Here is a 22,192-nt window from a genome sequence, read left to right as displayed (position 1 = left end):
AGAAAGAAAATGAACTCTATCCCAGCTGAAACCAGGACACAATGATATTTAGACTTGGAAGGCAAAACTTTCTCTTATGTTAGTGATTAAATTTGTTTTCTAAAACTAATATATTGATTTTTTACATGGCAAAGAATTCTCTAAGGATTTATGGGGTTATATATATATTACCCTAAAACCTGCATCCAACCCCAAAGTTATGCAAGAGAAAAATATTCCCTCATGTTTCCCTAAACGTTTCCTCATTTTGCAGAAAGATATCGTTCTCTATATCACAAGTAATGCAACTCCTCTGAGACATCTGCAAATACAGTTATTACGTTACCACAGATGTCTAAATCTTCATGCTGAGTAACCCAGTAGAGAAATTGTTTACCATCAATTTGAGTAGAATTGTAAAAAGATTCCCTTTTGAGGCTTGTTCTATTTACAACCATTTCTTTTTAAGTTATCCTTAAAAACTACCTTTGAATATTACCAGACTGGCTATCATAACCTACTGCTGAGTTCACCACATGGACTAATGACCCAAGATTTTATTCAGCTCTGAGGCAAGTTTTACATTTGCTCTCTGCTAGCAGTCTCGGAGCTGACAGACATAGGGCAGTGGATCTTCGGAAGTTTAGTGCCTGCAGTGAACATCCTCAGTCTCAGCAGCATTTCTTGGTGTGTCACAATTCTATGATTAAGACCCTCATAATCCTTCACACTGACAAAACGATGTGTGTCAAACTGGAATTGGATATAAAGTAATGCTCGAATTGGATATAAAGTAATGCTCAATTTGGATGTATAAAATGGGGCATTTTATACTTGTTGCAGTCAATGCTGATAAAAATGGAGTAAAAGGTATATATCTGCTGCTTTGCAGTGATTGCTGATTTGTACTCTTACTGATGGTAACTTGTGCAAGTCTTGCTCACCTCGTGTTGACTTGTTCCTTAATTTTAGTTCACAAAAGTAAAGAAAGATAAAGGATTTAAATGTGGTAGATATATATGGAGAAAAGGTTTTTTGTTTTGTTTTTAAAGTTTAACCTTTAGAAAGAATGCATTGATAACCAGAAGAAGATACCGTCCCATGACAATGAAAGGTCATTTTATCCTATAAGATCTTGGAACTACACAATACTCATAACTTCATATTCACAGGCAGAAGAGAAAAGACACTTATGCTTTATTTCAGCTCTGAGTTAGTTTGTCAAATGTAAGTAAACAAGTTCTTACACTGAATTAGCTTAGGAACCGTTCTTTGTGTCTGCAAAGAAATTACTCTAGTCAGAAGCTAGCTTAGCCTTTTCTGCAGACTCTGTTTCTGTGTACTTAGTCCCAGTTCAGTGGTTTAAGTTTTTAATAATTTTGGTACCAAATGTCATAATTTTCTAACACTCTAATTACACGGTTATTAATAAAGAGAGTTCATACCTTAAAAAAATCTTATAAGCTTTGCTTTGAAATTGTTAAAGGCTCTGGTAATATTTATAAATGTTTTTAATCGTTCATTTTTGGAGTTTTCTTGAGGTTTTCCATCACTCCACATTCCTTCTCCTGTCTACACTTGAATAATTTATTTGACAACTTCTGTGTGTGTAGAATGCAGCACAGTGGAGTCCCAAGAAGGTCTACCATTAGGATGCCTAGCAACTAGAGTAATACCAATAATATTTGCCAATTTTTTTCTTCTAGGAATTACTGTTTTGCACCCACAACACTCCTATGAAATTTAAAAGCTATCAAAACAGAGCATGAAAAGGACCAATTCATTTAACTGCTGTAAATATTTCCAAAATATCTCATTTTTCCTTCAGACTGCCCAGGTTGGTGGCTCAGGTTATGGAGAGGTTTACATCATTATTGCATGAAGTAATCCATTTACTGAAATCGGATCCAGGTGACTTGAGAGAGGGAAGGGCAGGGAAGAGGGAGGTAACAAACTCACTTTTCCTCCCTTTCTAGAGGTGATCTTTCAAACTCATGCTTAACTTAGAGAATTGCTTAACTTCAAATCCCTGGTCAGACTGCTGCTGTATCAGTAAAAATGCCTGCCCTGCTGTGTTTTCAAACAGCTGAGACAAGTGACATCTTTGATCCAACCACTCAGCCAACACAGCTGGGGAGATTCTGCTGTTCAGTCAAAAGCATGCAATGCAAGAAAGATAACTTGGTTTCAGCTTAGGTGTTTCAGAAGGAACCCTGCCTTCCCTCTCTGCATTTCTACAGATCATGAACTCAACAGAAAAAAAGAATATGAGCATGTTTATTTGTTCTTAGAGTCTTACGCTCTAGCCGGTGTGCTGCACGACCTCACTGCCTTACTCATCTAAGAGCAGCAACATATCCTTTTAGATGTTGATCCAAAATAGAGTTGGCTGTAGTTTGATTTAGACCTAAATCACAACTGTACACGAGGACTTCACCGTAGCCTTTTAAAGCAAGCAGCAGCGTATTTAGAGGCGATGGTCTCATCGCCTTGAGCTAACCTAAACTCTCAAAGATGCTGGTTTGCTCGGCATCTTTCCAGGCTGGTTGCTGTACAGTAGGATTCTGGGGGAGCCCAATGATAGTAGCTTCATAGCTATCACGTTCCCGTCGATGCCTGAGGGATTTCGGAACGGAAACAGAAGTAAATGCAAGCTAACTGTTAATATACAAAATGAGCTGTGCTTGGAGAGTTGCGGTGGGTGAAGAGGGCAGCGAGAAATGTGTGCAGTGAGCTGGCTGAGTGCCAATAGCTCCTAGCTGGATTTATAGGATGGATTTACAAATATGAATCCTAGTAAAGCATTAAAAAAATGAACCAGCTTTTGGGAGGCCGATATCGAAATATTTATGGATGGTTGGAAAGGGAAAAATAAAGTGCCTACTTTGAATTGTATAATGAATTTTGCATTTCAGCTGGAAAACTACTCATTACACCCCTAATACTGGTTCTGGGACTGGCACTGGGAGCCATAGCTGTTGTAATAGGTAAGAGTTACGTATATGAGTGAGTCTTGATTCTGATTTTGCAGTGACTTTCTGTATGACGTCTCAGTATTTTCATCTCAAAGAGATGGACACAAAGTACAGATTTCATAGATATTGTTTTAGTATAAAGCACATGACTTTTTTTAGAAAAAAAATTGCCTTTAGGATTTTTTTTTTCTTACTTGCATTTTATGCCTATTAGCTTTATTGGGTTTTTTTCCCCAATTATTTGGTTTTCTGAACCAAAATCTTTAACTAGTATAGTTAAACTAGTAAAAAGGCCAGAGTCATTTAAACGTAGTCTTGGGGCCTGGCTGGCTTGGACCCTCCCTTTAATCACCCCAGTGGATCACAATTGTAAGATCATGGCCGTGTGCATGACAAGGTGTTTGGGGCACTAGGCATAGTCCCAAGAGCTCTCCAGCTTGAAGGTGCAACAACAGCACCAACAAAGCAGCAAATTGGGATGAGTCAATCTCAAAATCTGATTCAGTGCACAGGCTGCCAAATTGGATTCCATCACAAAAAACAGTACTGTGAACTCGTTTGATAGAGTGTCAGAGCTCTGTTAACGTGGTTGTATTAATGCCGATGTAGTTATTCTAGCAACTCTGCTCTTTGCCTGGCTTAACTGAATTCTCCTGCAGAAATGAAATAAGCCGTAATGATAAATGTATAATTTTGCTCATCTAAGTGCATATCCACTATTTATGTTGGCAGTAATATGTCAATCGAGGATCATGCTGCTTCACAACTCATCACCAGACTACTTACTCCATTGAAAATTTGCAACGTAGGCCCAGCCCTGAGGCATGTTGGAATGTGGCACCTTTATTTTGATACAATAAAGCCAAAATATACCAGGATAGTTACATTAATAAGATTGTATATAACCAATCACCACATAACCAAAATACCATGACAGCTTTTCTAGACTACATCTGGCCAAATAAGGAATATTGCTATTAATTTCAGTATTTAGGCTAAGAATACATATCTTTTTCCTGTGTCAATATTCTGAGTTGGATTCACTGAAGATAGATATCTATATATGTAGATATATATCTATCTTAAATATTTATTCTCTTTAGTGGCATTTTTATGCTAAAAATATAGGCAATAAAGACTTCTTAATGCCAGTAAAGCTTATTTTGCTCAGCAATCTGGTATAATCCATGCTGGGAAAAAAACCATTCTTTCCTTATATTAAAAATTAAGAGGGTTTTGCAGTAATACAATAGCAGTAATTGCAGTAATACCCAGTATGCCACTGAAGTCCCATCCAAGGTATGGCTGGATAAGGTACGATCAAGAAGAGCAGTATAAGCGGTTCCAAAAACATTAAGTATTTATAGGAAAGTTTTGGGTTTGAGGTAACTACAGCAATATTTACTGCTAACACAACTGTTAAAGTAATCTCGGTATCATAGCTGAATACCATTTTACACCATTTACAAGGCTATTGAGCAAAGCAAGGACCCTGGTGACTGTAACAGTCTTTTGTTATATGTTGCTACTGTAGTGGTGTCTGAAAAGGAAATCTTTCACCATTTCAGTCAGCTGGTGGCAAGAGAAAGGGGGAGATGCTTCTCATTTGGGTTTGAAAGAGTACTTCTTAAGACAAAATATTTTTCACTTGAATAAATCTGATTTATTTATTTACTTTTCCTTTTACAGCTTCCTTTCTCTCAAAAGACTTTTAAGAATCAATAGTTCCCTTCCCAGGCAAGGATAAACATTTGGTATTACTTCACAATAGATGAGGATGTTTGTAAAAATAAATAATATTAAAAAAAAAAAAAAAGTAAAGCTATAACTTGCTGCCTCTATTGCATGTGAAACTGGTTGAAAACCAGTTTAGTTAAATTAGCCTTTGATTTAGATCTAGGGATTGCCAAAGTGCTTTTAAAAGTTTTAAGTTTGTACCTTATACAAAACAGCACGGTTCAGGAATTAATTTGACAGAGATGGGAGTGGGGTTAGCGGGAATTTGTTGTAAAGTAAACAGAAAGTGTAGCTTAACTCGTTACCGAAGAGACTGTTACAGGCTAATATTTTTTTCTGCTTGTCCAAACACCTTGTCTAAATTCTCTTGAGACATGGAAAGCTACATCTGAATACTCTACGTACATCGAAAGAACACGGCGCACGCACAAAGGATTGCATTTAATTATGGTCTTCTTCTTATTTTCTTCTTTTGGCAGGTTTATTTGTGTTTCCTATCTATTGCCTTTGTAAAAAGCAGAGGAAAAGGTCACGGACAGGTATGCCCTGGTAAGGATGGACCTTACTCACCTGAACTGAGCTGGTCCTGCAAGGGCTATACGCGCTTTGTGCAACAGAGCAATACAGTGCTGGTAACAGCATCAAAGCCACCGCCCTGGAAGAAGAACAGGGGATCTCCTGCCATCTTCCCTCAGCCGAAAACACTACTGCAGACCAGAAAGCCTCTTTGCTCTGGTGCACTCTGAACAAGACGGGCCCCCTGACTGCTGCTTTTTCAATGTTTGGGGTTTTGGTTTTTTTAATTATTGTTTTGGAGGGGTTTTTCGAGTCTGTTTCTGAACTAGACAATCAAAGTCTGTATTGTAGCCACAACTCTACTACCGATTTGGCCTGTGAAGAAAGCATTTAACTGCTAACATGTGCTCCATTTTAACTTCAGTGTTGGCCTTTAAGGGGGAAATGCTTAGAAGTGTTTGGACTCTTACTGTATACTGAGCATACTACTTTTGGTATTAAAAACTACTTCTGTAAATAACTTCCATCACACAGCATTCTGTTCAGCATACCGAAACCCCGTCACATGCCAGGGCACGACAGCTGGTTATCTTCCGAGTCCTCCTGCTAGCGGGCAAGAGTGTAGATTGCCACCGCCAAACTGCAGTGCCTCAGAGGGAAATATCCTTAGTATTGAAGCTCCGTCGTACTTGCAAATACCCTGATTGGTTTCACTTCAGTATTTAATTTATGACAGTCTATTAATATTGATTGGGGGGGGGTGACAGATTTGTTAGAAGAGGACAGCATTTTGAAACTCTCCCGGTACAGGAAAAACGTGAAGGGTTTAGATAACAAGAAGCGTCAGTGGCCTGTTCTGTCCCAAGATATCCCTGAAGCGTGTTTGCAGGGAAGGTGGAAACCTGCTCTGCTGTTCTGACCTGGCATATAATACACGTGCTACACAGTAGTTGTGTGAAGATTGACTTAATGAAATTTTATAACCTAAATAGCACATTTTGTTTATTTAAGTAGGCTACTTAGAGCATCCACTGATGTCTCATGAGGAAAATCTGTGAATTTGGGGTAAGGGGAGGGGTCATGAATTCTTAGGAGACCATTTCATTCTTACTCTCTGCTTCCAGTGTTTCTCTTCCTGGCGTGTTACAGATCTGAAGAGAATAGCTGTCCTTGCTCTTCTTTCCTAACTTCAGAGTACCACTGTTTGCTACCAGACCTCTTTCTCAGCACGTCACCACAAGAGAAATGTAATTCAGCGTTAGGAAATGGCTACTGAGAATTTTTTCACTTTTAATTATAATCCAAATTTATCATACAAATATAACTTAAAAGAAAAAAAGAATAAAATCAATTTGTGCAAGCAGAACACTGAAACAATAAAGAAACGAACTGAGTAAGAGAAATATCTATATTTTAAAAATACAAGCTGATCTTAAAGAAGATTGGATTTGTACTGTGAAGGTACTTTTTTTTTTTCAGTGTTTGTGTTTGAAGATACATATATATATATATGTTTGTATATATATGGGGAGAGGGGGAAGCAGGGAGATGGGCAATGTCCTGAAGAGTCTACAGACTTCAAAATTTAGGCCCACAAATAGCATATCATTTGAGAGGATGTACTTTTCTCCGCTTTCATTGAAAATTGTTATTAAATCTGAATCTAGTTGTAATTTTTAGGTAAATAGTATTCTGTCCCACCAACATAATACTGTTGTAAGATACTCACTTTGACTTCAAAGCCTCAGTGGAAGAAACTGATGAATTTTGTTTACCTGGAAACACAAATACCAGCTTACCATGGTTGGCTAATATGCTTGTTTTCTGTCAGCTTCTGGTTTTGTTTTCTTCGGGTTTTTTTCTTGTTGCAACAGTGTGTACAAGCACACCATACTAGACAACAAGTACTTAATATTTCCATTTGAATTTAAGGGCACGTCGACCCTGTTGTCCTAACGGTAGACATAGTACCTTTCTAAGATTTGCAAATTAAGCAGGGAAGCAATGACATTTAGAAGTAACGTTCAAAGCCTATTGTCAATGCAAATCCACCCGTTAATTAGATTTCTTCTTCTGTGACACATCAGTTTTCTGTTTGTGTTCTGTCTGAGGTTGGAAGCTGCCTTAAAATCGGTCTTGTTTTTGAGTGTGTTTTCTGAGGCTATACATATTAGTTGTCTTTGGCTTACTCAGGGATTTATATTCCTTTCTTTAAATGTCAAATAATGAAGATATTTTTGTATTATTTAGAAAAACCTTCAGACCTCAGAGAGAGAGAGAGAGAGATTTGGGGTTGCAATGCAGTCTGTAATATGGTGTCAAACTATTCCACTTGAGAATATTTTAGTACTTGAGATTAACTGTAATTAACTATACAGTGGATTAATTTCCTTTCTTTTCCTGGTTCCTTATAAATATGTAAGATATTCTTACAGTCTTTGTAGCTGTTTTCACTCTGCCGTGTTTGCCATTTTCAATTTCTGATGGGAGTTCAGTAAGATCTGAAATTAAGATGCTACAATAAAGAGTATAAAAGGGAAGATAATAGATCTGCACTTATTTATATTCAGAAAGCATGTCGTTGTGGGTGGTGGAAAGGAACACACAACTGAACTCCTACATTATCATTTCATCTAGGCCATTTTCATTTTATTGGAACAGAATAAATCAAATGGAAATGGTTCTTCATTTTCTACACATAGCAAAATGAGGCATCTTTGACCTTGTAAAGATGAGAGGGTCTAATTTTGCTTTCTCTGTAGAAAAAAAAATAGGAATGACAATAATATTTGCTTTTGCTTTTCTGTAGAACAGGAAAAAATATCAAGAGCCAAGCAGAATAGGGATATGGAAGTCTTTTTCCATCCATATAAAAGTATTCCCACTTGACTAGTACATAAATACAATTTTTCATCAATATTATGTAACATAACCAACTGAAATATGACAAGTAGTTTAATACAAAACTTCATTCAATAAAATGTTAGCTTTTAAACAGCTCGTATCACGGGAAGTTTTATATGCATCGAAGTCGTCATTCATTTTACAAGCATTAATTTATCAGTTTGAAAGAAATGGAATGAACTTTGCTGTAAGGACGTTCAAGGGTGTTTTTCTTGTATTATGTAAACGTGTTTTGTTTTTTGTAACTGTGCTCTAAAGAAACTGTCAGAGTGTTCTGCTCCATCTTCATTAGCAGAAACCTTCATCAGGCAGCTGAATTAACCTGCTAAGGCAGATTTCATGCTACTGTATGCTGATCATCGCCGATCATCGGGTTTGCTTTCACCATATTTAATATTGAAGATTATTTATCCTTGCGCGAAGCTGTTGCTGTATTCAGACTAGGAAATGCTTAAATCAGTTCTCCACTAGCCTTCTCTTTCAAGCTCGCCTGGAAGTGGATTTCCCCGCGTGCCCAGGCCTCCTTGCAGGCGAGCGGTCGGAGCTGGCACCCTCCCGGCAGCGCCGGGCTGTGTGTGCCCGCTCCCGCTGCGGAGGGCACGCCAGTCCGGAGGGGGCTGCGTTCCCTTTCTCCACTAAGAGTAATTAGTTGTATTTCATCAATTGGGTCGAGTTTCAGGGCTGCTCAAGCGTGTCGGTGGCGGGATCGTTCTGACTGCTGCGGCATCTCGGAGCATAGTTAGGTGTATTTGCAGAGCTTAGCCAGGAGCTTGTGGCTGGAAAATAATTGTGCTTTTCCTTGTGTCAACCTATTAGCCAGCGAGAATAAGCAGCTGAGCGGGAACACAAGCGAGAAGCAGAAGTGCAATTCTGAGTAGCCTTGTGCTGTATCTGACCTGTCAGTTTTAGTTCTACATGAAAGACTCTAATAGTCTTCAGTTCTCACCACCTCTATAATAAATAGCATATTCATATCTTTCAAATTAAAATACAGTGCACTTTGAGTGATCTGTTATCTTCCTTTGGGGCAGTGCAAATGCATAAGTAAGGGCGGATTTTGTGTTTGGTTTTGATGTTACTAATGCTGACTTTGTAACCCTTCCTGGTATGTTAGGGTTTTTTTAATTTACATCTATTTATTGGTTCTGAAAGTTTGATCAACATGAAGTTTTACTTTATTAAAAATACTAATTTGCAGGGACTATTGCCAATTCAACTAGAAGGCGTTTTGGATCACTGTCAGGTATTCTTTCTAGCCAAGGGGCTTTCTGCTCTTCCAAAGACTGGCATAGCTTGTGTGATGTTAAATGATGTGTAGGTAGGGCAGTAATTCTGTCAGAGGATACAAATTCTCCAGTGATTGAATGGTTTCTCTTGCCCCTTAGGTCTGAGAAACTGTTTAATATTCAATGGCCAAATAGTTTGCCATGGGGACTCTTGAGGTTTTTTTAAATTTAGTTGTGGTGTTTTGTTTCTTGAGCAAACCTTGCCTCGTTCATAATTCTTGGTATGATAGTAGCGTAGGTCCAAGCTGTGGATAAGAACCATGGATTACTGTTACTTTTATAATCTATATTAGATCTCTGATTTTGCTGATGGAAAGAATCCTACCTGAGGAAACTATTAGAGAGATAATTTCTTAGTTTCTTTTAATTTTGCAGCCTTATAGTTGCAGTGGGTTGCAGCTCCATTCCTGACATCAGTCATAGCCCCATTAAATCAGAGAAGTCATACCCATTTTTAAGCCAGGATGGAATTTGGTTGCAAATATTTCGATAAAAATATCTGGAAGCGTGTTGATAGCCGTTGTGTGGCAACTTGAAAATCTGGTTCACTTCTGAAGAACTACAAACTACTACGGAGCTGGTCCTCTCACTTGCAGGGTGATACTAGTGCTGTTTAAGTGCAGGAGAGGGCAGGGAGTAGGGAAGATTTTCCAAACAAGATTCTTATTAAAGCAAATTGTCAGGGGAAGGAATACTAGCTTTTAATATAATAGATACCTTCTTAGTGCTTTGTGTCACTAATGAATGCTTTGAGTCACTAATGAAGTTAGAAACAACATCCACAGAGAGTGTTAAATAACGTATCTTAAAATTCTGCTTTCTTCAGTGTAACAGATATTAGCACAGTGTAAGAATTGGCATTACACCCGTTCAGTATTTTTCGGACTTAACACATAAACTTGAAAAAGAGGGCACATAACATTTTAAGAGTTACGTTGCTGATCTATTTGTCTTGCTTGTCTTGCTACCGTTATATGAAAAACCAGCAGAGCCTTGGTTCAACTGCAAGACTAGCAGCGTTTTCACTTAAGTACTGCTCAAGCTATAACACAACACCCCCAAACTTTTTTTCTTAATAAAACTAACAAATGCAGCTTGTTGCAGTCACACAGGACTGTAGCTTCCTGGCTGATTCTTCCTTATCTTTCTGTGCATAAGCGCTGAGGATCTATACGTTCGCTCTCCAGTAAAGAATGGAGTGCTCGTATTAGGCAATTAATCACTGATGCTCCTCGTAGCCTGACAGTGAAATACCATAAGGTAGGGAAATGAAAAACTGGTCTTAGAGTGCATGCTCTGATTTCAAAGGTAAAAATGTGTAATAAGTTTTAATTACTTACTCCCTAGTAAAAAAATAAATACATGAATTTCTAAGCATAATTCCAGCTGTTTGTTTCTAAATCTGTTAAAAAAAGAGTAGTTATAATAGCAATTAATTTATTACAAAATGGATATTGTGCAAAAGAAAACCTTTTTTGGAGCTTATTTGGCTTATCAAAACTTGGAAAATTAATCTGAAGTGTTTTGGATGGATCAAAGTCAGAAAAGGAGAACTTTCTTGTGTAGAAATATTTGATATTTTTAGCATAAACATGGATCTTGCCCATACCTGCTTAAACACAGTTGCATGCTAACCCCGTTCCGTGTTCATCTTGTTGAAAACTTGTCTGACTGAAAACAGTATTGTTGAAATTTTAACCTGCTGTCACTGAACATGATGTTACTAATATGATGCCACATTTACCTCATTTTTAGAAGGAAAATCTACTTACAGAATCCAAACAAGCTGTTCAGATATTTTAAACCTGTCCTGTAAAAGTGCTGATGCAGTCAAGAAACATTTTCATGCCTTATGCAAGCTCTGGGTAAGCAGATGGATTCAGTCTTTAGTCATGGACTATCTTTTTGCATACAAAATGCGCTCTTAAGAGTTCTTCATATCAATTTACATTCTGCTGCTTTGTGTCCAGAAGTTGCAAGGACAGGGGTAGATTTACATGTCACTGTGTTTACCATCTCATAATAAAATGTTTACCGTATTTCCATTTGTTATACACTTTATTTCTAATGCTCTCCTTTTCCTTCCAAATTCCATAATTTGAAACTGATTTGTGAAAATGGCTGAAGATGAAATTGGACCTTGAAAATGTGATCTCATAAGAAGTCATTTTAGTAATTCTTTGCTGAGCTATACCAGCAAAAGAATAATTCTGTTGTATTTAAATTACTTAAATGCAAAATGCTGAAATCTGTTTTTCTTCAGGGCTTTTAATTTTGCATTTTTTAAAAATGTAATTAAACAGCACAGTCATCTTTGTTATGTAACTAGCCATCTGAGTTCAAATAACTTTTTAAGGTATTTGTTAATTCTTGTGACTGTGGTAGAGGTGAGAATAATAGGTGCTGACAAAAAGAAAACATGATCCCTGAGGAGGTTGTCCAAGCTGAACTTTTTCTTAATTCCATGACAAATCAGTGAGAAATCTTCCCCTGCCCACATCTTTCTTTCTTTTATATATTTTAAGGAGAAAAATTCCCTTTAAAATACGGTTAATTTGAATGGCAGGAGGTGAGGGCAGTGAGATGATAGATCACATCCTTTTTAGTGTACAGGCTTCTGCTACAGCTAGAGTGCTGGCCAAAACACTGTGGATTCATTAAGAAAGCAATTTCTAACTCCATGTTTGGGCTATATACAAACTAGATGCATCAGTGATTAGAACTTTCTGTAGTATATTTATTTGATGACTAAGAAGTTACAAAAACCGGAGGTAGGCAATACCCACGTCATCAACGCTTGAATTCCAGTATTCAGTGTGTTTTGTTTAATGAGGAATTTTAAATGTGTAAGTGCCTTATTGCTTGAAACAAATGAAGGGTGTTTGTTCCCCTCTGTAGAGCAATATGGGAATTTCTGTTCCGTGGACTCCTACAGACAGACATGCTAAGCCAAAGTAACCAATACTGGTTTGCTCAGAAGGTTGAAAAATATTATGTTAGTGAAGAAGTTATCTTTTTATGAATTATAAAAGTAATCTGGTGTGCCTGTTTTAATTCTGATGATCTCATTTCTGAGGTTTTTACCTTGCTGTTCACCCCCCTCTCCCATCTCCCTTCAGACTTCTGCAGAAATGCATCTTCCATTGTTGTCAGAATGAGTTTGGTCTTCCAGCATAACCAGCTAGGCGTTTTCAACCGCTTAAAGAAATGCAGCTTTTTGGAGAGTTCAGCTGAAGTTAGGTCAGACCACAACCTGTGGTATGTGTACCTTCAAACTCCAGGGCTCAAACGAGCCCTGTTCTGCACTGATTTAAAAGATGGAAGCACTGAGGAGCGTGGTGTGCGGAGGTGCACCGTAGCTGGGCTGGGACTTAGAGCAGTTTAACAGCATTTCAGTGGTATCCAACTTGAACTAACATATCCTGTTAATATAAGTTGGGAATTCCTCTGGGGTGGGTATCTTAATGCACTGAACCATCAGATAAGCTTGGTGGAGCAGCTCTGGGATCTCTGCCCAGCCCTTCGTGGTATGGTGGAAGGTATGATTTGAAAAAGCAGTATTTGTTTTGCTATCTTCAGACAGCTTCAAAATGAATACTGTAGGGTTTATTTCTTCTGGGATTACTTCCTTTTCCAGAAGACAGTGGAATTTTACCTTTCATGATCTACATTTTCTAAAGGACCTGTTTTTTCTTACTATCACTGCTCCCATTTTTGTCCATCTATTGGAAGTCAGGTGCCAAGAATAAGCTACTTTTCTAAAATTATCTTGAATTTTATGAACTTCTAGTAGAAATTATCTTTTAAAAAATACTGAAGTTATAAAAAAAGTAATTATTGGAAGGAAATTGAGTTAATAATGGAGAGGTAAGAAGAAAAATGATGCTTAGAAGGTCTATTTATTGCAGATTCATGATCATAAAGCGGTTTTACTATGTTCATTTTCCTCCACTAAGAATTTGTGAAGGAAGGAAGAAAGGAAAAGAGGGAGAAATGAAGATGAGAAGAGTATCTCTTGGAAGCTTTTCTTCTGAAATTTGTGAGTTTTTCAGAACTGTAGGAGAGGCGCTTTTTTTTTTCCCCCTGGAGTTCTTAATTGGTAATAGGTCTCACTTGCAGTGTTATTTCTTCATGAAGCATCACACATGAGTGTTTTATCAGGATTCAGCTTGCATATCTGAAGGTTTTGGCGATAGGCAATTTGATTTAGAGCCATACTGCAATAAAATTATAAGGGAATTATCACTCTTACAGATATCTTAATAACTTCTATTTCAGTATTAGCTCCAATTTTTAGGCATTAACTAAGTCATTCTATAATCCATTGAATAGGAGGCACCATGTATCAAAATACTCCTTTAATCTTAGGAGTTACTGTTTATTTTAAAAAGTTATTTCCTTAAATTAAATTCTTCTCTCTTAGAACCAGCAGACACACAACTAAAATGCTGATAAGGTTTTTCCATTATCTTTCTCTTGCATTTAGCTGACAACTATATTTTTTTGTTGCATAGTATTGCCACAGTGGTCTTCATGCTGTAATAACTTGACAAATATTCGGTAGTCTTGGGCAATATTTCACACATAACCCATCTTCAAGCTGGTATTTTAAATGTAGACCAATAATCACTGTTGAGTGTGCTACCTTTGGGGCTGCTGTAGTTAATGTCAATGTCTTGTAAGGATTATTTCTTGCTACCCTCTTCAGAGTGCCTTTTAATTTAGGAGGTCTAGAGATGGTTCACTGAAGTCTTGTGTTGAATCTACCATAGTAATGTCTGATTTTTAAACTTGTCCTGATGAATGTATAACTAAACTAAAATACTGTTCTTTAAAAAGCTATAGTAGACCCAGGTTGTATATGCACATGTACATGCATGGATACAAGGGAAGGTGTTCTGCCAATGTTTGTCCTGCTGGACAGGACCTTTTGAAAGTAAGTGAATTTTTTAACAGTTTTATTTTCAAAATGTTACCTCACTAGTATTCAGTAGTAGGTATGTCTCTGTACTGCTTCACTTTGCTAAATACAATCACATTCGTGGTAGGCAGTTTAATTTAAAAGACTCTGCGATGAATCCGGTGTCCGTACTGAGAGTGAAGTTCGTAAGTCAAAACTTACGGTACTTCGTTTCCTTTAAAGGCATTCCTTTCACTTACACTGATGTCCCAAGCCCCTGTTACCAACAAACTGAAAAAGTGCTTCCCCATGAGGAAATGGAAGAATGTGAAGCAGCATTCGAATGCACTCCACCTGTCTCAGAATCAATATTCAGAAATAGGGGGGGGATTGTGGATTTAATGAATTGTGGGAAGACATATATTGTAGAGTTCGTTCACTTGCACACAAGGGGTTTTACGATGTCATCTAGTAATGTCTACCTAATAAAGTTTTGAAAAAGAAAAATAAAACTTGTCTGAATGTTTTAACTCTTTTTTTCTTTAAACGATTGTATGCATGAATGATAGTTGACCAGCGGCTCCAGGGAGTCTTGCTTAAATCTATAATCTTTTTTTATGGTTCTTACATAATTCTTAAAACATCTCACTGAATGAGTTAAACTTCAGAATCTTTGTGTTCACAAACACTGTATTACAGTCACTTCAGTCTTTAACTGCTTTAACACTGAAGATGAAACCAGAGGTAAAAAGCCAGTTTGCTATGATGAATATTTTTATGTAGAATACTCGCTGCCGTGTGGTGTCATCTCCGGGCTACTGCTTTCATCTTTAAAAGCATCTTAATAAGTAATACAAAATTTTACCTTTTCATGAAATGTTAAAATGTTAGCTTAAAATAACCCAATACAAAATGAGGAGAAGATACACTGGAATCTGATTTTCCTGTTCCCTTGTAGGACTACTTCCTAAAGCTCCGTCTCTTTCAAAGACATGTTTTTAGAGAAAGCAGTCTGTAGCTGTGAACTTGAAATGTGTAATCCATTAATCGAACCAGGTGCCTCTTTTTGCGGAAAGGAACTGTTTTCAGTTTCCACGCTTTATGAACTGACAATATTGATGGAATGTTTTGTCTGATGGGTTGGGGATTTTTAAACACTATGCCTAATCATGAAATGGCATTTGCACGTTCATGCACAGGCAGACAAGGTAGTGCACTCGCCTACAGTTTGTGTCTGTAGGAAATAAAGCTGAAAACCAATTCAGTGCGGTGAAATACACGGCAAAAATCTTGAGGGCTGTGCTAGGTGCCTCTGGTCAAGGACATGCTTTTCAGCCCTCTCCCCAGCCCCCTCCAAAACAGTCAAGATTTGCAACCAAGTGTCAAGGGCATCATACCAGAGGTTCCTTATCTGCTGGAATTCTAGCATGCAGTCTGCAGCAGTGGAAGGATGGTCAGGAGGCCAAAGAAATCGATATCGCTAGACCTGAAACTGAAGTTAAAGGCTAACTTCTCACTTGCAATCTCCAACTGTTTGACAAAAGGCAGAAAAGCAGACTTTGTTTACAAACGTGGTATTTCTCTAAGTAAATAGGACTAACGTGCTCTACAGAGATTATAGATATGTAACTAATTTTCAGATGCTTCCCTTCAGATGACTGATGTGCTTTTGCAAGTGCTTGAGATAGTGATTATAGGGGAAAAAAAGGTAGGTGTTTTCCTTAAATCATTAATGCATTTGTGCCTGCTTATACGAAATTACATTTAACCATTAATAATTAAAACAAATAAACATTCCAGAAATTTTGAATGAATGCTTGAGTTTTTCATGAGTTTGCTCAGTAGTTTGGCTTCAGCAGCAAAAAGAGACACCAGTGCGTTGGAATGTGGGATACACAAAATACCGGCTAATGAGAACAGACTTAGAATTAGCAGCCACGTGGGTGAAGCTGTCATGCTTTGGAAAAGTTGACATGGCTTTTATGAAGGAGTCTTGCCTTACCAACCACAACGTTTATTTGGCAGGTCAGCAAGTCATCTTGTTTATGTAGTTCATTTGAATTTCTAGAAATCTTTGTTGGAATTCCTTACTAACAGCCTCAAACAAAATGAAGTAGGCGTGAGCTAAGAGGATCTCACATGGACAATGTGGACATCATATGGTCAGGAGATACAAAATGGAGTAAATAGCTTTTGCTGTTAGGGAGGATGCCAGTTGAACTCTGCAGAGATCTGTGCTTGGACTTTGCTCTTGAACGTATTTGCAAACGATGGGAAGAAAAAGGTAAGCGATGGGGTAACCAACAATGCTGATGATGGACAGTTACCCAGGACGGTAAAGCTGAGAGCTAGTAACTGATCAAATGAATGGGGTTTGGACAACAATCAACAAAATAGAGGAAGGCTTTTCAGCACGGGAATGATAGACCGATACATAATTGTTGTCATGTTTGTAACAAAGGTCTCTATATTTGAGTGATGCAGGAAAGACAAAATAGTGACCAAGTGGGAGCTGTAACAAAAAAAAGGGGGGATCTCAATGCAAACAGTGAAAGATGGGTGGAATCTCCTGCTGAAGGATATTGTAGATGCTGGGCGCTGATGTGGAAACTGGAGCAGCTTGCAGGAGAAAAATTTGTGGCAAGTCACCAAAGGTATAGATAGCCTGTTTGGCTCAGGAAGTCCTCGAGTCAAAAACATTTGGAGACCTGGAGAGTAGTAGATGGTAGTATTTGTTGGCCGAATCTTGCATCCTTCCCCAGACAGCTACTTTTGCTTACTGTCGGAGAGAGGATATTGGGCTCCCTGAAGCGTTGTTCTATCCCAGTATTTCTAGGTCGTCCTCTTTATTCTTACAGTGAAGGTTGCTAGGTAGGGAGAATGTCACTGTAGATCCCAGCAGTGATCCACTGGGGACGGTGGAGAGGTGGCTTCTCCCACCCTACTTGGCTGTGGAAAAGGCGGCTTCTCCTCAGGTGGAGACACTGATAGGTAAGATACAGGTTTGCAAAGTTGAGAAGTGGTGCAAGCCTGTCTACTTTGTAGTGTGCTGTTCTCACTGTCACCTAATTTTGTTCCACCTGATCTGAGCAATGTTCTTGCTTCAACCTAATTTCTACCTAGCTTGTCCACTCACCCTCTTTTGGATGCACTTATGGTCACCTCAGCCTTTCCCAGGCTTTTTTTCCTCTTCCGTAACACTTCCCTGCCTGGAATACCAAAATGATCTGAAGCTAAGCTTTGTTTTCACGACCCTGGAAGAGTGAGGGATGCATCCAAGTCCGTGTTCTGTGCTGGCCCAGGCCTCGCCTCCTTGACCACCTTGGACATAAATAATATTGCTTCTCTAGAAACATTTCTTTGTAAATGAGCTGCATTTTTAGGTGCCCACTGCCCAATTTTGTCTGCCTTCTATCTCATCGCAAGCTAGAGTGACCGAGTCACGGTCCCAGTACCACAGCAAGGTCTAATGAGTAAATTATTTCTGCATCCACACCTGGCATCCAAGGCACCATGGCCTTCACCCGTAGGGGCAGGAACGCGGCCGGTTCCAGCAGCCGCTGTAGAGGACAGGGTAGAGCCAGGACCTGCCGGCGCAGACCGCCGCTGGGGCCGGCCGGTCCCACGACACGGCTCCGTAATTCCCGGCCCGCCTGGCCCCCGGCGTTGCACAGTGGCCTTGGCACTCGGAGGAGCCGGCTGGGCTAATGGCTTCTCTCCTGGGATCCGCACGTGCTCGAGGTGACTGTCCCCAGCCGTGCTGAGCTTGCCCCTTGCGGCTTAAAAACCGCGATGCGGCTTCTCCCTACCTTGTATCTTGTCAAATAAAAGTAAGGGCAGGCTCAAGTCTTATTTATCAAAAATACTTTCAAAAACGCGGCTTCATCTTAATTTCGTCTGACTTTTATGAGGTGATGGACAAGTCCAAGCTGATCATAAATGGCTAGTGGCAAACCTCTGCCAAATCAAACAAACACGAATTCAGTAGAGCTTTCCAATAACGCCTTCAATGTTTCGGACCTTCGGTGTCTGTTGTTGCCTTTTTCTCAAATACCTTTACGACACACACTCTATGTCACCGCTCTCCTCCTGATGTTATTTTTAAAAAATAGGTTACTTAGATTACATGCAACATATAGCCTCCATTTAACTATCATTTTGTAATCTCGAATTAGCTATTTTGCGGCTTTGGACCTGAGAAACGAGCGTAGCGATGTTCTCTTTCCTGTAGCAGTAAAAGGAGACAAGCTAGAGAACGGCTGACTGTTCCTCTCCCACAAAGGAGCACTCAAGGACTAAACACGATTGTCAGAATTGCACTTCATAAAAATCAACCTTCGCGGGGACCCCCTTGTCAGCCCGATGGGGGATAACTGGAGCAGCTATTCATTCAGCTGGCAGCCCGGCAGATGAGGAATGCTCTGGAAAAGGCGGCTGAACGTGAGCTGCAGTAGTTGCTTGGTCGTAGCAGCCTGTCCCCAGCTGCCGTTTTCCCCAGCTACTTGAGGGGGAAACGTGGGAGATGCGCACGGGACTCGGTGTGCGCAGGGTGCCCGCTCCCCCCGAGCGATGGGACCAGTCGAGTCGCAGCAGAGCTCTGCACATCCCAGTCTTGCTACTGGAAGAATGTATGGAACGCGCTCCCGTCAACGTGCGTCAAGGTAATGTATTACCTTTGTGGTGTATTTTGGACTGTCATCTTTTCAGAGCGCTATGTAGATACGGAAGAAAGTGCATCCTTCAGCACAGAGTTTCTCTGTCTACTGTGAAGTTAGCTAACAAATATTTCCTAAGCGGTGACGCGTGGATTTTAGAAAAACACACATGCGTGATGCAGTTTATGGTGCATATGCGTGGTCATATTACTATGGTGTAAAAGCTTTTGCTCTCTTACATTTTTTTTTTAATATATATGTAATATGTAACAATAACATATATTACAATATCATAATCTATATAATTGTCATATATATTCATAGATGGATAGATAACAACAGCAAACCAATAGTGTTAGTCATTTCTCGCTGGTTTGTCGTGTCACAGAACGAAAGAATTGCAGTGAAATAATTTTAACTGTTTTCTTGTCTATGTACAATATTTTTTATTATTATTTTTTGCTAATTTACTTATCTCAATGGCATTCTTTGGCACTGAATTATTTACATTCCAGTGTGGAAATGTACTTCTTTGCTTCAGTAATTGCCTTTTTATATAATTATTATCCACCACCTTTAAGATGAGAATGAGGAACTGGGAGATTGTTGTGGACGTGAATGTGTGTATATTGAAAAGTGAAACGAGAACCAAGAAAAAGCTTTGAAGTTGTAAAGATGATGGCAACACAGGATTACCAGGAAAGGAAAATGACTGTTGTGAAGGCACATCTGATGAGAATTGTACATCGTTTAGGTTAGAGACTGACCACATTAGACTGAGGTACCAGAAAACTTTAACACAACTCACTGATGAAAAGCAGAGTCCAGTCATTGTTTCTGCTGGTTCCTGTGCTTGTTAGGCGTACAATATTTAAAATTAGTTGTTCCATGAACAGAAAAATTAACAAAGTTTGGTGTCTCGTGGTTTTATTTTCTGTGCCCCTCCACCGTAACCTGTCTTCACCTAGTACGTCCTGTATGAACTCACTCCTCCCTGTTAAATATCTCTGGTTCTGCCCTGTGTTCCCTAAATTCTCACCCGATGCCTTCTCCCCGTCTCTAGCTCTGCCTTTTCCTGAAGCACGTAGGTGCCAGCTGATCACCTGCTAGAGCTGTGCTGGTTGCCAGACCAGTTTTCGGGAGCTGGCAGCCTGGCTGGCTGCCCACCAGGTAACGGCGACCTGGAGCTTCGCTCTTTCTCCCGACTCAAGCACTCCTACTTTAGTCGCTCTTGCCCGGGTACTGGTTTTCAAACATCATATAGGAGCTTGACTTCTTTGAGCATCGTTACTCTAGGCGACCACGCAATGTGGTGTTATAAGCCTCATTTCTTCAGAATCCCAGGATAAAGTGCGGATTTTCACATGTGCATATATACACACACATAAGGTTCTCCTTTTAACTTCAGCGTGAGATTTCACTTTTTGATCAGTATTAAAGCACAGCAATGGTAATTAGATCACTGAAAGTGTGCTAGCTGTATGTTGGATACCGCTACTAGCAGGGAGTGTGAAAATGTGTAAAGATAAGGAGAGATATATAGACAAACACAATAAATTCTGGAGCTAGGAATAGAATTTAAAAGGTACTGATAGTTTTGACCTGATCTTTCCTGGCTATGGAGACTATTTCTCCAAGCATCGAGTCTGAATATATCAAGAATCTCCAGCAAAAATTTCCTGGAACTGGAATTTTCTAATCCCTTTGTGGTGCTATGTGTGTCACTGGCCAAACAATTGCTACAGAAGAATATCAAAGGAAAACTGTTAATAAAAATAAATTGTATTGCTTTCCATCTTTTATTAATTAAAAATAGATTTTCTTTAGTTTTACATTTAAAAAAAAATGTGGCATTTATATAACAAATAAAAATTAGTTAACAAACTCAACTTTTAATCATCACTGCTGTGCAGACTAAAAAAGCCATGGATCTTCAGCCATGGATCACTTCTGAAACTGCACAAATGTTTCAAAGTCTCCAGCTAACTTTTTCTCAGCCATTTGAATTTATTCATTGTAAATAACTCTGTTGATTAGCTTTATTCTGTAAATGTTCTAGCCTTAAATATTTCAGAGTTGTGTTGCTTGGGGTGGTTTTTTTAAAGAGAGAAGCTGTTTTAAAAGGATGCCATCAAATTCTAAGAACCTGTTAAAATAGTTTCAAGTTAATGCTCTTCTGCTAAGCTTAACTGTGTGTTTTTATCATTCAGTTTATCATTTTATTTAGGTCAGAAGCAGGGACTTCTGGATGAATAAGGCTTTGATCTGCAAAGACACCTGAGCAGTTGGGCGACCTGTGATGTTGTGCTGTGTATCTGCGTACAGGTAAACATCTGTGTACAGCTATTGTGTACATGTAATTATTAAATATGTGCATAAAGACTATAGAAAAAGTGATGTCAAATGCATTAACGGGCCTTCTGTCACCATTTTTTCCCCTGGAGTATTTCTGTTGTCGTAAACATAAATGCTACAATCAATCTTATCAATATGTATTTTTCAACTTTCTTAAAATTATTTTTCTACCATCATAGCAGTTTCCCTGTGAGATTTTCCCTCACTGGGGAAAGAGACAGTTTTCAGCTATCTCACCTGACCACGTTCAGTTAAGGCCTTGCTCTAATGAGAAGAACCAGCCAGAGATAGTAACTAGGGACTTAAGATACTCAGCACAAAGCAATAGACCAGCATCGCTAAAACAGCAGTTATGCTGTGATGGCTACGCCAGTGTTAAGTGCTTCTTACAACCATTCTGTTCTGGAGTAAAGTTACTTTATCTTGGAAAAATCCCTGTATTTGCTTTTTTGGAATACCAGTCTAGAAGCAAGTGCTCACCCACATGTTCCTTTCCCACCTGGCGACAATGGAATTCCTAGTTGACTATAACCTTGCCTGTTGTTTTCGCCTAGTAGACAAGTATCCACAAAACTTTGGTTCAGCAGGAGCCATGCAGTCCAACAAAGTCTGTCTCCTCACCTAGATGGAGGCTAAAATCAGTAAGGTAAAGAGTTCACTTTCAAAAGCCCCAATATTGTTCAATATAACTATATACGGAAAAAGCCTTCTTATTTGGTCTAGTTATGTTGGCAAAGATGTGAAGCCTCAGGAGACAAAGCACTTCATTTTGCTAAATCTTGCATGTTCATGCCCGCTTATTTTATTAACAGCCCACCGTGCCAGAAAAAGGAAATAATCAAGTGGGTTAAGAGACGTGACATTAGATTTATCGTGTGTTAGTGG

General features: G+C 38.9%; 1 protein-coding gene across 2 annotated transcripts in view; it reads left to right on the top strand.

The window, feature by feature from the left end:
- Positions 1 to 7,639, top strand: part of RNF217 (ring finger protein 217) — a 63,127-nt gene extending 55,488 nt beyond the window's left edge. For both annotated transcript variants that reach the window (XM_052781167.1, XM_052781166.1), the window contains 2 exons: positions 2,895 to 2,966; positions 5,171 to 7,639. In XM_052781167.1, the coding sequence (XP_052637127.1) occupies positions 2,895 to 2,966; positions 5,171 to 5,244 (146 nt within the window). In that variant the 3' untranslated portion in view covers positions 5,245 to 7,639. The remainder of the gene's footprint in view (positions 1 to 2,894; positions 2,967 to 5,170) is intronic.
- Positions 7,640 to 22,192: the final 14,553 nt, after the last annotated feature.

This window comes from Harpia harpyja, chromosome 3, assembly GCF_026419915.1.
Source record: "Harpia harpyja isolate bHarHar1 chromosome 3, bHarHar1 primary haplotype, whole genome shotgun sequence".
Taxonomy (NCBI): domain Eukaryota; kingdom Metazoa; phylum Chordata; class Aves; order Accipitriformes; family Accipitridae; genus Harpia; species Harpia harpyja.
Note: the sequence above shows the minus strand (reverse complement) of the source record. Positions and strands in the feature narration are given on the sequence as shown.